The 14680-nt window shown below is 43.6% G+C and overlaps 2 protein-coding genes across 2 annotated transcripts in view; one reads left to right on the forward strand and one right to left on the reverse strand.

Moving 5' to 3' along the window:
* NAA15 (N-alpha-acetyltransferase 15, NatA auxiliary subunit) overlaps window positions 1-2678 on the reverse strand; it is a 74487-nt gene extending 71809 nt beyond the window's left edge. The window contains exon 1 of the mRNA XM_081091638.1: window positions 2316-2678. Within this exon, the coding sequence (XP_080947764.1) occupies window positions 2316-2369 (54 nt within the window). The 5' untranslated portion in view covers window positions 2370-2678. The remainder of the gene's footprint in view (window positions 1-2315) is intronic.
* A 6214-nt stretch (window positions 2679-8892) lies between these two features.
* NDUFC1 (NADH:ubiquinone oxidoreductase subunit C1) lies at window positions 8893-13720 on the forward strand. Its single transcript, XM_081090654.1, has 4 exons — window positions 8893-9076; window positions 9530-9633; window positions 12239-12318; window positions 13581-13720. Exons 1-3 carry the CDS (start codon window positions 9010-9012, stop codon window positions 12296-12298), a joined length of 231 nt encoding a protein of 76 aa, XP_080946780.1. The 5' UTR covers window positions 8893-9009; the 3' UTR covers window positions 12299-12318; window positions 13581-13720.
* Window positions 13721-14680: the final 960 nt, after the last annotated feature.

Here is a 14680-nt window from a genome sequence, read left to right on the forward strand (position 1 = left end):
TGAAATGCCAAAACTATAGAAAGATTAGTAGTGATTGCCAGAGTTTGGGGGGGTAGAGAGGATGGGAGGGAAGGAGGTGTGGTTCTAATGGAACTGTTCTGTATATTGACTGTTGTGATAGTTATATAATCTACACGTGATAAGATTGCACAGAACTATATACACAAATCAGTACAAGTAAAATAGAAAAATATGAATAAGTGGTAGATTGTATCAGTGTTATGATACTGAACTACAGTTTTACAAGGCATTAGCATTAGGGAAACGCGGTAATGGGTACAAGGCATCTCAACGTATTATTTGCTAAAACTACATGTGACCCTAAAGTTTGATTTTTTTTTTTTAAAGTGTTACCCCTACCAATTGGGAAAAACTGAATATGAACTGGGTATTAGACAATATTAGGGAATGATTGATAATTGATAATGGTATTATGGTTTTATAGAACAATGGCCTTATTCTTAGGAGATGCTTGCTGAAGCATTTAGGAATGAACTATTATGTCTGCAACTTACCTTTAACTCTTGTAAGTATGGGGAGCGAGATAACAAATATAGCAAAATATTAAATCTATGTAAAGGGTTTATAAGTGCTCCTTGTATTCTTCTCTCAACTTTTCAGCTTGAATTTTCAAAATAAAAAATTGTGGGAGATTAAAGACAATTTGCTCACCTAAAACTGTTATAGTCAAACCTACATACCAATTAGTCTTTTAAAAGGTTTAAAAATAAATAAATTGTTCTGGCAAAACTATATTATAGTCCCACTGACACTCCAATTCGTCCTAAAACAAAACAAAAATAGCAATAAGAATTTCAAGGAAACTAAGAGTTACATGTTACATGGTATTGGATGTGACTTTCTGATGTTTTTCAACATGCATCGACTAAATGTGTGTACTACATATGAATATTTTTGCAAAATCAAAGTCACTTCAACATGGAATTCTCTTTCTTATTTCTAGAAAAACTGGATCCCCAGAGTTGTTCTACTTTTCAAACAAGTGAAATAAACTTAAACTGCAAGAGAGAAAGCAAACACTTTCATACACACACCCCAAACTTTAAAGTCTTTAGTTTGGCAAATACAGTTAATCCTTTCACAAAGAAATGTTTGCATGAAAGGGGCAACCCACACATAAATGCCAAACAAAAAAAAAATGTGCTATAATGTTGTTAATTATAGCGCCAAGGCGACAAAACATATTTTACAGGGTAAACAGTCCCTCCAAACATCATTGCACTTATGACAATGAAGAAAAAAAAAAGCCAACTGCACACATTCGAAATGTAGAGAATAAGTGGGTTTGAGCTAATGTCAAAGGAGCCACCTCAAAAGTTCGTATATTCTCTGTTGCTAAATTTTTCCACTGGTGTTAATGCGCTTCAGTCTCGGCGAAAATCCTGGTCTAGGACGCCCCAACCGAAAGCCTGTAACTTTTCACTTCCGACCGGCCGCCCCCACGCAGTGCGCCCCACCTCGCGAGGAGAGGGATGGGTGGGGCTGTTTCCCGCTCAGAAACCAAGAAATAAATGTCCCGTCCCTACTCTAGAAAGAAAGAGAAGAGACAGAGAGAGAGAGAGAGAGAGAGAGAGAGAGAGAGAGAGACAGAGAGAGAGAGAGAGAGAGAGAGAGAGAGAGACAGAGAGACAGAGAGACAGAGAGACAGAGAGACGCCAAGATGCTGAAGACCCAAGTATGCCACTACCCAAGAGGAAGTCGTCGAAAAGCTTCCTTTTCTCCTCTAAACTCCTTCCTCCCTTCCAGCCTCTCAGGTCCCGAAGCGACTCGGGGCCGGGCGGGGACAGGTGGGTCCCCGAGAGGCGAGGAGGGAGGGAGGGACCGCCGCCGCAGGGAGAGCCGCGCTCGGGCAATGAATGAGCCGCCCCGCGTCCGTCCCACCTGTTCCTCCCCAGGGTACCGCCCCGGCCGGCCGGCGGGGATCCGGCACAGCCCAGGCCGCGGCTCCGGCCCCTGGTGCCGGCTTCCCTCCTCCAGGCCCGACCTCTCCTCCCGTCGCTCAGGAAGGGATGTGGACACCGGCAAACGAGAAGCGGGGAGGACAGGGCCTAGTCAGGGACCACGGCCTCTGAAAGCGAGGGGACCGGAGGAGGAAGCCGCGGGCCCCCGGCGCACGGGCCGAAGCGGGAGCCAGAGGGAGGGGGCGACAGAGTTCATTCCGCCACCAGACGACAAGTAACGAAGGCGGGGTCCTGGGCGAGGGTGGCTCCGAGCCCGTCGGGCCGAGGGTACGGGTGACAGGCCCGGGGACCGGCTGGATCTTGCCCACGGCTGGCCCGGAGCCTCACACTTACCAAGATCCGCTTGAAGAGCGCGTTCTCCTTGGGCGGGAGGCTCACGGCCGGCATCGTTCCGGCTCCTCCCGCTGCTCCCGCCACCGCCCGGCTCGGTCAGTGTGTTTGTCCGACCGCCGCCGTTCCCTGGCGGCTTCAGCCCTGAATGCCCCGATCCACCGCCGCGACCGGGCCTCGGGTGTCACCGCGTCGCCCAGCCGCGACACCCCTTCCCCCTTCGTTGTCTTTTTCCCTTTCTCACTTTACGCGGCCGCCGCTTCCCCCCCACCCACCACGGGTCTCCGTCGGCGGTTCACGTGGTAACTGAACGGACCGACAGAGGCAGCCAAAATGGCGGACGCGAAGGGCTTTCCCACCCGGGTCATGCCGCCGAGCGCGCAGGCGCGATGACCTCCTTTCCCCACCTCCTCTGCCCCGGAGCTTGCTGGGAAACCTGGAGGCCGGCCCAGGGGCCGGGGCAGAGAGGGTCGCAGAGGCCCCGCCCACCCGTTCGCCGCTGAGAATCGCGGAGGCACCGAGGGAGCGCGGACTGTGGTCCACTCTGGCTCCGACCGCCTCTGCGTTAAAAACAGCAGCCATCCTACTGCTACGCTGGCCTTTCATTCATTGGATCGACTCTCCCAGACTGATCGCAGCTTGAGCCTGAAGTGCTTAAATGCAGGCGTTCAAGAAGCGCTGTGTTTGATCCTGGACAAAGTGCCGAATTCGGTAGCAGAGGCGGAGAGAAAAAGAAGGCTTCCCGCCAGTGGGGACTAGTAAACAGATATGGAGAAGAGAGGGCTTAATGGAGTCTAAAAAGGACGGAAGAGCTTGAGCAATTAAATGGACTTGGCTGGGGTACTGGCGACTCCGTTTATTCCTTAGGACCAGCCTGTGAAGGTAGTCGGCCAGACCCAGAGTGTCATTTTGCACTTGCCAGAGAAGCATCTGAAAGTTCAAGCGTGTGTTTTTATTTCATGGCGGAGGCCATGCACTGCCGGGTTGACGAGTGGCTGAGTCACCTTGGGTAGTGGCATTAGGGACACTGACTTCCCTGGAGCTAGCTTCAAGCTAGTGCTTTACAGTGTGACTCGTTGAATGCCCCATCTCCAGAAATCCTCAAATCTTAGAAGCCTAAGAAGATCTGGCGAGGATACTAGAAAACTGTTGCAGTAGGCAAGGTCAGACTACTTACCCGCTGGGGCATCTTCTACTTATATGTCATTTCATTAACAATCACAGTAAAACTAAGTTTCAAAAGTGGCATTCCACTGATAATCTACAGTTTTTCATATCATATGAGCCATTTTTACCCTTGATTACTTTTTTAAAATCCTCACCTGAGGATATTTTTTCCATTGTTTTTCAGAGAGAGTGGAAGGGAGGAAGGATGGGAGGGGAAGAGAGAGAGAGAAACATGGATGTGAGAGAGACACATGGACTGGTTTCCTTCTACCTGATCTGCTCTAACCACTGAGAACACCAGCCAGGGCCCCTTGATTATTTTTTATGATCTTTCTCCAGATCCTGAATTCGATTCATAGCATATTCTGCATCATGAATCATTATGTAATATGTAACTGCTCTTTTAAATTTATTTACCCAGCCCCACCGGTGTGGCTCAATGGTTGAGCATCCACCCATGAACACTGGTTACCAGGAGGTCATGTTGGATTCCCAGTCAGGGTACTAGCCCAGGTTTCTGGCTCAATCCCCAGTAGGGGGTGTGCAAGGCAGTTGATTAATGATATTTCTATCCCTCTCCCCTTCTCCCTCTCTCTGAAATCAATTTTTTAAAAAATATTAAATTTATTTACTCAGGTATTTTCCTGGTTTCAACTTTTTCCTTAACTTTCTCTGGAAAGTTTCCCAGTGGAAAAGTCTGCTTGGACTTTCTGCTATCTCAAATGCCCTCTCCTTTTGCCTGGATCATAAATAAGGTTTTAGTAGTCAAATCCTGAAATCTCCTCAATTTCTGTGATCTCCAAAACTTTCGTTAAGAAAATTTTACTGCCCTAGCTGGTTTGGCCCAGTGGATACACTGTCGGTCTGTGGACTGAAGGGTCCCAGGTTCGATTCCGGCCAAGGGCACATGCCCAGGTTGTGGGCTCGAACCCCAGTAGGGGGCGTTAAGGGGGCAGCCGATCAATGATTCTCTCCCATCATTGATGTTTCTATCTATCTACCCCTCTCCCTTCCTCTCTGAAATAAATAAAAATATATTTTTAAAAAAGAATTTTATCTATAGGAAACTGAGTTTGAATTTTGGAATATGGCCAGTTGTGTGTGTTTTTTATCTTAACTTAAAAAAACACACACAACAGAACAAACATAGAATTCATAAAAACAGTTGTTAATTTGTAGTAACATTTGAACTTTACTGCCCCCTTTTAAAAGGTCTTTCTTTTAACTATCTGAACTATAAAAAGGTAGAAAAATTGTCTAACTTCAGGTTTAGGGTTTTCTTTAAGATTATGTTTAAGGTTAAAGTTAGGGTTAGTGTTGGGGTTAAGATTATATTTAGGATTAAAGTTAGGTTATGGTTAGTGGTAGGGGTTAAGTTTAGGGTTATGGTAGGGTTAGCTTTAAGGTTAGGTTTAGGATTAGGGTTAGAGTTAGGTTAATTTTAGGGTTAGGTTTAGATTTAGTTATGTTTAGGTTTTGAGTTAGGACTCAGCTTAGGGTTAGGTTTATGTTTAGGGTTAGGATGGCTTCATAGCCAAAAGTCCCTATAGCAATATTATTTGCTATGATTTTCTAAGTGTATCCTGTAAATAATATACTGTTTTCCCCTTGGGGGAAGAGCATTTCTTGTCTTTCAAAACAAGCAGTAGTTTCCAACAGAAGCTAAGCACCTAAATAGATGAGCCAGCAATATGCTTTGGTAATGTTACATTCTTTTTGGCTGATAACAAATAAATACCAATTTTTAAGATTCAGTGAATACTAATTGAGTCAACATTTATCTGAGTCATATCCTCATTAAAATGGACCTACAGATACAGGTAATAGTTGAACCACATAGTCAGAGACTTCATAGCCTGAACTCAACAATAAAATACGTACTCTGGTAGATCACCACTTTTTAACAGATAAAGATCCCATTTATACTGTTAATGATAGCTATCCAAGAAGTTAACATAGCCAAGGCTAGATGGTGACAGTGACGATGATGGTGGTGGTGGGTAGTTCACCTTACCCCAAATATTTGCATATGACTATTGTCAAAATGCCTCATCCCTAAAAATCTTAACCAAAAATCCTATATAATAAAAGCCTAATATGCTAAGTGTCCGACCATTGGACCATTCGACCAGTCGCTATGACGTGCACTGACCACCAGGGAGCAGAAGCTCCGACTGGTAGGTTAGCTTGCTGCTGGGGTGGGGTCCATCGAGACTGGGTGAGACAAGCCAGACACGCCCTGGAACCCTCCCAAGATCCCTCCCCAGCCCCAATCGTGCACCAGTGGGGTCCCTCTGCCTGACCTGCACCCTCTTGCAATCCGGGACCCCCTTAGGGGATGTCAGACTGGTTTTGGCCCGATCCCCACAGACCAGGTCAAGGGACCCCACCAGTGCACGAATCCGTGTACCAGGCCTCTAGTAAATAAATAATTTACCTGACAAACTTTAATTCTACAGAAAGGGTTATGTAGAGTTAAATTCATTCATCTTCACATATGTAAGATGTTCTCTATTGACTCTTTTATGCCTTAATTATTAAGTACTTAAATTTTATAGAAATACAACAGAAAAGAAATATGTATTTGCCACCCAGATTTAACAAATGTTAACATTTTGTGATTACTTCAGTAAGTTAAATAAAAACTCAGATGCATCAGGCACTTCATCTCTCTCCAGATCCTGAATTTGATGTATAGTCTTCTTGTGAATCATAAATCAATAAACATATATATAATTTACATTTTATACTGTTTCAAGTCTTGCTCTTCCTTAACCCTCCTTAGGAGGTATAAGTTGAGTAAGAAGTTTCCCAGCAGGAAAATCAGGGACTAAAAAGTCTGGTTTCCTAGCTGCTATTCAAATCTCCTTTCCCTTTGCCTGGGTCACAAATAAAGTTTTAGCATTCAAATTCTGGAAATGCTTAAATGAATGTCACATAGCAACTACTACCAAAACATCACAGCTATTAGATCCTGGCAGGAATTGCTTCACCGGGATTCTTTTCAAGATGTGGTTTCACATACAGCGGCCTACTCCAAGTGTAGGGTTCCATCAGCTATAACACACTGAGAGAAATGTGCTTATACTTTATCACTCTCCCAAAATATACACCAGTAAAAGGGGCCAAAAGGACAAAACAGCCTTTTCCAGCAGCAGTACTGAAATGGGCAATTGGCTTACTGGCTCTGTATGCTCTAAGCCAGGTTTCTGTTCCAACTTGTTGGATACTAGCAAGAGCTGTGTCAGGACAAGCTTCCAAGGGATGATGTAGAAAGGATATACAACTGACTGGGTGCTGAGTGGAGAGAAGAGAAGAAGTTGAGAACCAACAACTCAGTCAGCATGTTAGCTGAGTGGCTTGCTTACTTGAGCGTGAGCCCAAGAGACTCAAACTAGGTTAGAAACTATAAAGTGACTCACATCTTCGCAATCTGTTTAGCCATCCTTTACATGTACTAGTGAAAGTGAACCAGAAAGCATAAACAATTATTGTTTACTCTTTAGGTAATAATTTTGGTTTAAAAAATTTTAATAACATAGCTAAAGAAAACATAGAAGGGCCCTGGCTGGTGCAGCTCTGTGGTGGCAGTGTTGGTCGGCAGTGTTGGTCAGGGGTTCGATTCCCAGTCAAGGGCATGTACCTGGGTTGTGGGTTTGATCCAGGACCCCAGTGGGGCACGTGCAGGAAGCAACTGATAGATGTATCTCTCTCATATCAATGTTTCTCTCTCTCTCTCTCTCTGTCCCCCCCTTCCTCTCCCTAAAAATCAATGGAAGAAAATACCATGCCCTAGCTGGTTTGGCTCAGTGGATAGATCATTGGCCTGAGGACTGAAGGGTCCTGGGTTCCATTCCAGCCAAGGTCACATGTCTGGGTTGCAGGCTCGATCCCCAGTAGGGGGCGTGCAGGAGGCAGCTGATCGATGATTCTCTTTTTTTTTTTTTTTTTAAATACATTTTATTGATTTTTTACAGAGAGGAAGGGAGAGGGATAGAGAGCCAGAAACATTGATGAGAGAGAAACATCGATCAGCTGCCTCCTGCACGCCCCTTACTGGGGATGTGCCCGCAACCAAGGTACATGCCCTTGACCGGAATCAAACCTGGGACCTTTCAGTCCACAGGCCGAGGCTCTATCCACTGAGCCAAACCAGTTCTGGACGATGATTCTCTCTTATCACTGATGTTTCTATCTCTCCCTCTCCCTTCCTCTCTGAAATCAATGGAAATATATTTTATTTGTATATTTACTCTAATATATATATATATATATACATATATATATATATATACATACATACATACACACACACACACTACTATATCATTGGGTGAGGATTAACAAAAAAAGAAAATATAAAAGGAAAAGAAGTTTGCTAACATTTATTTTGCGTTTAAAACGAAACTAAATGGCATAAGAGTCAAAGGATTAAATTATTAAAACTTATTATCTCTTTTACCTATACGTACCTATTTTTACAAGGTCTTTACACATCAGATCAAATTGAGAATTGAATTTACATAAATCTGGTTCAACTGTGAAAGACAAAACCTACTGATCAGTACAATGTTTTTAACAGGCAAAACCAAGTTGTTTACAAACTAAGTGTCCCAACGACCCTATACATAGGCTTTATGTTACAGATTTAAAATGGAGGCATGCAGAGGTTAAGTAATTTGCCTAAAATTGATGCAGCTAAAAAGGTGTGAGCAGGAATGGCACTTTGGAACTTAGCACTTTGAACCCTGCCCTTCAGCTCATGGCCTCAGGGGCCTGTCCATGTTAGGGGGGCTAAGGAGGGTCACTGGAAAGGGAGGATCACTAAATCTGGGATCAGAAGACCTCAGTCTGAAGCCCGCCTCGCCCACGTGTGTGCTCGTGAGCGGGTCAGGGCATTTATTTTAAAATGCGGGGATTCTCTTTTCCTCACAGGGTTGTGAGGCTTTTCTAAGGCAGTGCGAGCAAACAGACTTTAGAAACCGTAAGAGGTCTTTCCAAATATCAGGAGTACTATGTCACCTTGGATGAATAGCTTGTCTTCTTTGAGCTTCGTCTGTAAATTGAAGATGATAATCATGGCATGCCATGCAGTCTGTCGTGAAGATGAAATGAGAGGATGCCTGTGAACCACATGATGCATTCATGCACAGTGGCTGGAACACAGAATTTAATCAACATGCTAACTGTTAACTCAACACGACACTTCATTTCCAGTTTTCTGGCTCCTGACGGTGGATTGCAGCGGATCTAAGGGTAGGTATCCCTGGGGAAGGGGTCTGAAATAAACTCTCCGAGGACAAGGAGGAGGACAAGGCAGAGGACAAGCCACCTCCTCCTCCCCCACACCACGCACGTGAATCCTTTCCTCCCTAACCTCGCAGACCGGAGACGCACCAGCCGAGTGAGTACCTGCCTGTGACCCGGCGCGGCCGGCTGCGGAGCCGGCGGGTCCCGCCGCCAGGGGGCGCTCCGGGGGCCGGCGCCGACCCGGAGGGACCGGCTGGGGAGGCGGAGCCGGCCCGGCAAGATGGCGCCGTCCGCGTTCCTGCGGCCCTTCTCCCGGCTGCTGGCCCCGGCCAGGCTCCCGAGCGGCTGTGAGTGTCCCTCCTCGTGCAGGCAGAGCCGGCCTCCCAGCCTGCCCTTCCCGGGGTGAACCCGGCCGGCGGGGCGGGGGGTGGCTGCGGCCCGGCCCCGGCCCGCTGTGACCTTCGCCGGCCCGCGGCCCGAGCCCACGCCTGTCCGCACCCCTGACTCTGGGTTCCCTATCACCCGCCGCCACCTCCCTCCGAGCGCCACCCACCCCCTCTTCGTGCGAACGGACCTTAGGTTCCTCCTGCGCCCTCTTTGCAGAAGGGGAGACCCTCCCGGGGCGCCTCCCCTCCCCCCCCGCCCCCGTCCTCCGGTGGCCCAGGGCGAGCCGCCTGACCTCTCTGAACCTCTGTTCCCTTGGCTGTTGCAGGGGGCGGGGGAGGGGAGGGAGAATTAAATGCGATTAGACACGTTGTTTCCGACAAGGAGACCAGTTACAGCCTCTCCGTCCCTTGCAGCGTCCGCGCGGTCCAAGTTCTATGTTCGGGAGCCGCTACACGACAGGCCTGATTGGCTGAAAGTGGGGCTGACCTTGGGCACCACCGTCTTCCTGTGGGCCTATGTAAGTCTTACTCCCAGTGCAATAGGATAGTTATGTATTTGCTGATAACGTATTTCTCCGTGAAGGAAATGCCAAGGATTGAAAGTATTAAGGTTTTAGGGGCATTGAGAAGATAGGGTGAAGCTGCAATGTGTCATTCATTGTTACTTAGCATGGGTTTGTCATGAGTGGTGGTGGTACTACTTATTATCCTATATCTAATTTCTTTTTCTTTTAAATATGTATTTATTGATTTCAGAGAAGACGGGAGAGGGAGAGAGAGAGAGAGAAACATCAATGATGAGAGAGAATCATTGATCGGCTGCCTCTTGCACGCCCCACACTGGGGATGGAGCCCACAATCCTGGCTTTGCCCTGACCGGGAATCGAACCGTGACCTCCTGGTTCCTAGGTCGATGCTCAACCACCAAGTCACGCTGGCAGGGCTGTATCTACTAGTAATTTCTTAAGGAGGATGGAGGCTGGTTGGGGTTTTATGAAGGCACTTTTCCCAGCTGTCATAGAGACAAACCATCAATGAACAGGTATATAAGTTAAATCACATTAGATTTCCCAAAATATAAGATTTTAAAGAATTGATTTGGGCGGGAAGGAGAGAGAGGGAGAGAAAACATCAGTTTAGTGTTCCGCTTATTTATGCATTCATTGGTTGCTTCTTGTATGTACCCTGCCAGAAACTTGGTACATCTGGAGGATGCTCTAACCAACTGAGCTACCTGGCCAGGGCCAAAACATAAGATTTTAGTCATTGGTTTGTATAAATACATTGTTGGAAATGATACTTACTGTGTAGGTTTAGCAGCCTTTCTTCTTCTTTTTTTTTTTTGGTCTTTACAGTATGCCAAATGCTTTATATATATAAATTAATTTAGCCCAGCTGGCTTGGCTCCATGATTGAACATCAACCTATGAACCAGGAGGGCACAGTTCAACTTCCGGTCAGGGCACATGCCAGGTCTGTGGATTCAATCTCAATGTAGGGTGTGCAGGAGGCAGCCGTTCAATGATTCTCTCTCATCATTGATGTTTCTATCTCTCTCCCTCTCCGTTCTCTGAAATCAATAAAAAAAAATTTTAAAAATACTCATTTAATATTCTCAACACTATGTAGGTACTATTATTGTTGAACTGTAACAGATGCAGAAAACACTTGGAGAAATTAGTTTGCTGAATCTGCTTCTTTCTAACTTCAGAGCTAGCTACACTGTAGACCAGGGGTGGGCAAACTTTTTGACTCGAGGGCCACAGTGGGTTCTTAAACTGGACCGGAGGGCCGGAACAAAAGCATGGATGGAGTGTTTGTGTGAACTAATATAAATTCAAAGTAAGCATCATTACATAAAAGGGTACGGTCTTTTTTTTTTTTTTTAGTTTTATTCATTTCAAATGGGCCGGATCCGGCCCGCGGGCCGTAGTTTGCCCACGGCTGCTGTAGACCAATCTGAAATACTGCTTCCTTATGGATAAAATTTTTAAAAGTTAACTCAAATATCTGTGCTACATTAGTATTTAAAATTTTTGTTTTGTACCTAATGGGGTTAGGCTTCCTCCACTGCCCCTAACTCCATCTCTTCAGGTCTCTTATTTTGGATTTTCTCATTAAAGTGATTCAGTTCTTTCAAATTGAAATGAGTAAGAGGTGTTAAAAGTCACTTACAACCTAACAACAGTAAATAATCCTTTTTAAATAATGTTATAATGACATTTTTTACATTCTTTTTTTTAATATATTTTAGTGATTTTTTACAGAGAGGAAGGGAGAGCGATAGAGAGAAACATCGATTCAGCTGCCTCCTGCACATCTCCCACTGGGGATGTGCCCGCAACCAAGGCACATGCCCCTGACCGGAATCGAACCTGGGACCCTTCAGCCCGCAGGCCGACGCTCTATCCACTGAGCCAAACCAGTTAGGGCATTTACATTCTTAATTTAAAGTTTTCCTGAAATGGAGCTTTATTGCTGCTTGAGGGCTCTGATTAAAATTAAATCTTTGATTTCAGCAAATGTCACCTTATATCAGTGATGGCGAACCTTTTGAGCTCGGCGTGTCAGCATTTTGAAAAACCCTAACTTAACTCTGGTGCCGTGTCACATAGAAATTTTTTGATATTTGCAACCATAGTAAAACAAAGACTTGTATTTTTTATATTTATTTTATATATTTAAATGCCATTTAACAAAGAAAAATCAACCAAAAAAATGAGTTCGCGTGTCACCTCTGACACGCGTGTCATAGATTCACCATCACTGGCCTATATCAACCATTGTCCCACTTGAATATTTTGTCAGAGGGTGGTTCTAAGAAAGTGGTTGTCCTCCTGATATCTAATTAATACACATATATTTTGGGCTGAGGTTGTTTATTCACTCACAGTATCAAACTTCTAAGGTTAGAAATATAATACACACCTACCCCTGGACCCCATTTAATAACTGAGTCCTGCTTTGTTGTGTGGTTTAGCCCCTCTGTGGTGAGGAATTCCATTAACTGCCCACTGAATGAAGTAATTTATTTGGCAAAAGTTGAATTTTAAATATTAGTCTCCTCCTCTTTAATTTGCCAGGAATATTGCATTTCTAATTTTAACTGTTACCTCCTTCTAGCTCATCAAACAACATAATGAAGATGTTTTAGAATATAAAAGAAGAAATGGGTTGGAATAAACTTTGTAAATGCTAATACTGTAAGTATGCAATTTTATAGGATTAATAGATTATGCAAGATAATTAAACTATTTTTATTGATTGACTTTTAGAGAGAGAGGAAGGGAAAGGGATAGAGATAGAAACATCGATGAGAGAGAAACATTGATCAGCTGCCTCCTGCACACCCCCTACTGGGGATGTGCCCGCAACCAAGGTACATGCCCTTGACCAGAATCAAACCTGGGACCCTTCGGTCCGTAGGCTGACGCTCTATCCACTGAGCCAAACCAGTTGGGGCTGTATTTGGTTCTTAATATCTACTTGTCATATCCCACACTTAAGTGTAAATTCCATGAGAACAGGAACCCTGTCTGCTTTATTAATCACCATGTAGTCAGCAACTTGCTCAGTGTCTGATCCAACTAGGAGTTTCATATTTGTTGGATAGATGAATGTATAAGGGCAGGCAATAGATTGTTAATTTTTTACTGTGTGACCATTTCAGTATGATTGGTACTACAACTGAACAATTCCTGGTAAAACATAGCTGTGAACAAAATAACTGTATGATCTCTGTATGGTCTGTGATTCTGTGATTTATTGATTTATTTATTTATTTATTTTTTAAATATATTTTATTGATTCTTTACAGAGAGGAAGGGAGAGGGACAGAGAGTTAGAAATATCGATGAGAGAGAAACATCGACCAGCTGCCTCCTGCACACCCCCCACTGGGGATGTGCCTGCAATCAAGGTACATGCCCTTGACCGGAATTGAACCTGGGACCTTTCAGTCCGTAGGCTGATGCTCTATCCACTGAGCCAAACCGGTTTGGCATGTGATTCTGTGATTTAAAAGATAGTGAGTTTATGTGTAATATATATACATATAGATAGATTAGGTTGATTAAAGTAGATAACTTATTTCTGCTGAGTAAAATAGTAATCACTAATGTATACTTTTCCATATTTAACTCTCAGTCTCAGCTCTTTAGAGTTTGATTATCCAAATATTTGCTTTTTAAAAAAATATTAATATCAACTTGCCCATATCACTACTTCAGCCAATCAAGAGATAAAAATGAAATAGATATTGAAATCAAAATCAGATGCTTTTACTAATCTTTTGTAGTTCAATTAAATTATTTTTTGCTAAAACTTAAAATGAGGTGTTGGTGCTCTTTGTGGATTTGTTTTCTAGACTTTCTTGATGCTCTAGGGTTAATTATTCAGAATGGTCTAATTTTAATATTTCTGTTTGTTAATGCTGTAGTTTTAATTTCTTTTCTCTTCATTATAGGTATGCTCCATATAGAGTTGAAAGCAGTTCCAATATGTTGAGTTGTAAGCGAGAGAGAAAAGTTATATGTGAATCTATGTAATCAGCATTTGTGTTTTGCATCATTAAATGAAAAAATAAAAATACATCTGTATTCTTCAGATTGTGTATGTTGTGACAATGTGTAGAAAATATCAATTCTAAGGTATATTATTAGAAGTACTTCATTGTGGAAGGTAACCTTCTGATAACAGAGTCAGTAGTAATGAAGGGCCCATTGGTAAGAAATTTGTTAAGAAGATAGACTTAAAAATCTCTGTTGAAGGATTTATTCCTTATATTAACTTTTAATTTCTAGTGAAAGCATTTATTCTTTAGTGTGTCACAGAGATAGAGCTACTTTATTACTCAATATACAAAAGAACCCAAATGCTCTTTTCTTCTAGCAGCGTCATTTTGGTTAAGTCAGAAAGTAATGTTGAATCCTGTTATCAGAGTTCCTTCTCACTCCATTTCTTTGAATTTGAATGATTTTCACTTGGATTACTGATTATGGTAACGCAAAGTTTATTGTCCCTTTTGCTAATATTACTTTCATTCAATGATTAGCAAGCTCTTGACTGTTTCAAAAGGAGTGGAGAAGGGAAAGAGTTGATCAGGGGTCCTCAAACTTTTTAAACAGGGGGCCAGTTCACTGTCCCTCAGATCGTTGGAGGGCCGGACTATAGTTTAAAAAAAAACTAGTCGGCTGCTTAGCATATTTAACTCCATATTTAACTCTCAGTCTCAGCTCTTTAGAGTTTGATTATCCAAATATTTGCATTTTAAAAAAATATTAAATGGGAGAGGGATACACAAGTGTGTGTGAGTATGGAGCGGTGTGAGAAAGACTCAACTGGCCATTGCTACCTTTGAAGATGGAACGGGGCCAAGAGCCCAGGAGTAGAAAAGTCAGTCTCACAGCCCTGTTGTCACCTTGATTTTAGCCCACTGAGCCCCATGTAGGATTTCTCACCTACAAAAACCATAAGATAATAAATCTTTTGAGTTTTAAAGACTGAGTTTGTTATAGTAGCAGTAGGAAGCTACTATTTTCACATTGCAATAGAGACCAAGAAGTC

This window comes from Myotis nattereri (assembly GCF_964212035.1).
Source record: "Myotis nattereri genome assembly, chromosome: 5".
NCBI classification, from domain to species: Eukaryota; Metazoa; Chordata; class Mammalia; order Chiroptera; family Vespertilionidae; genus Myotis; species Myotis nattereri.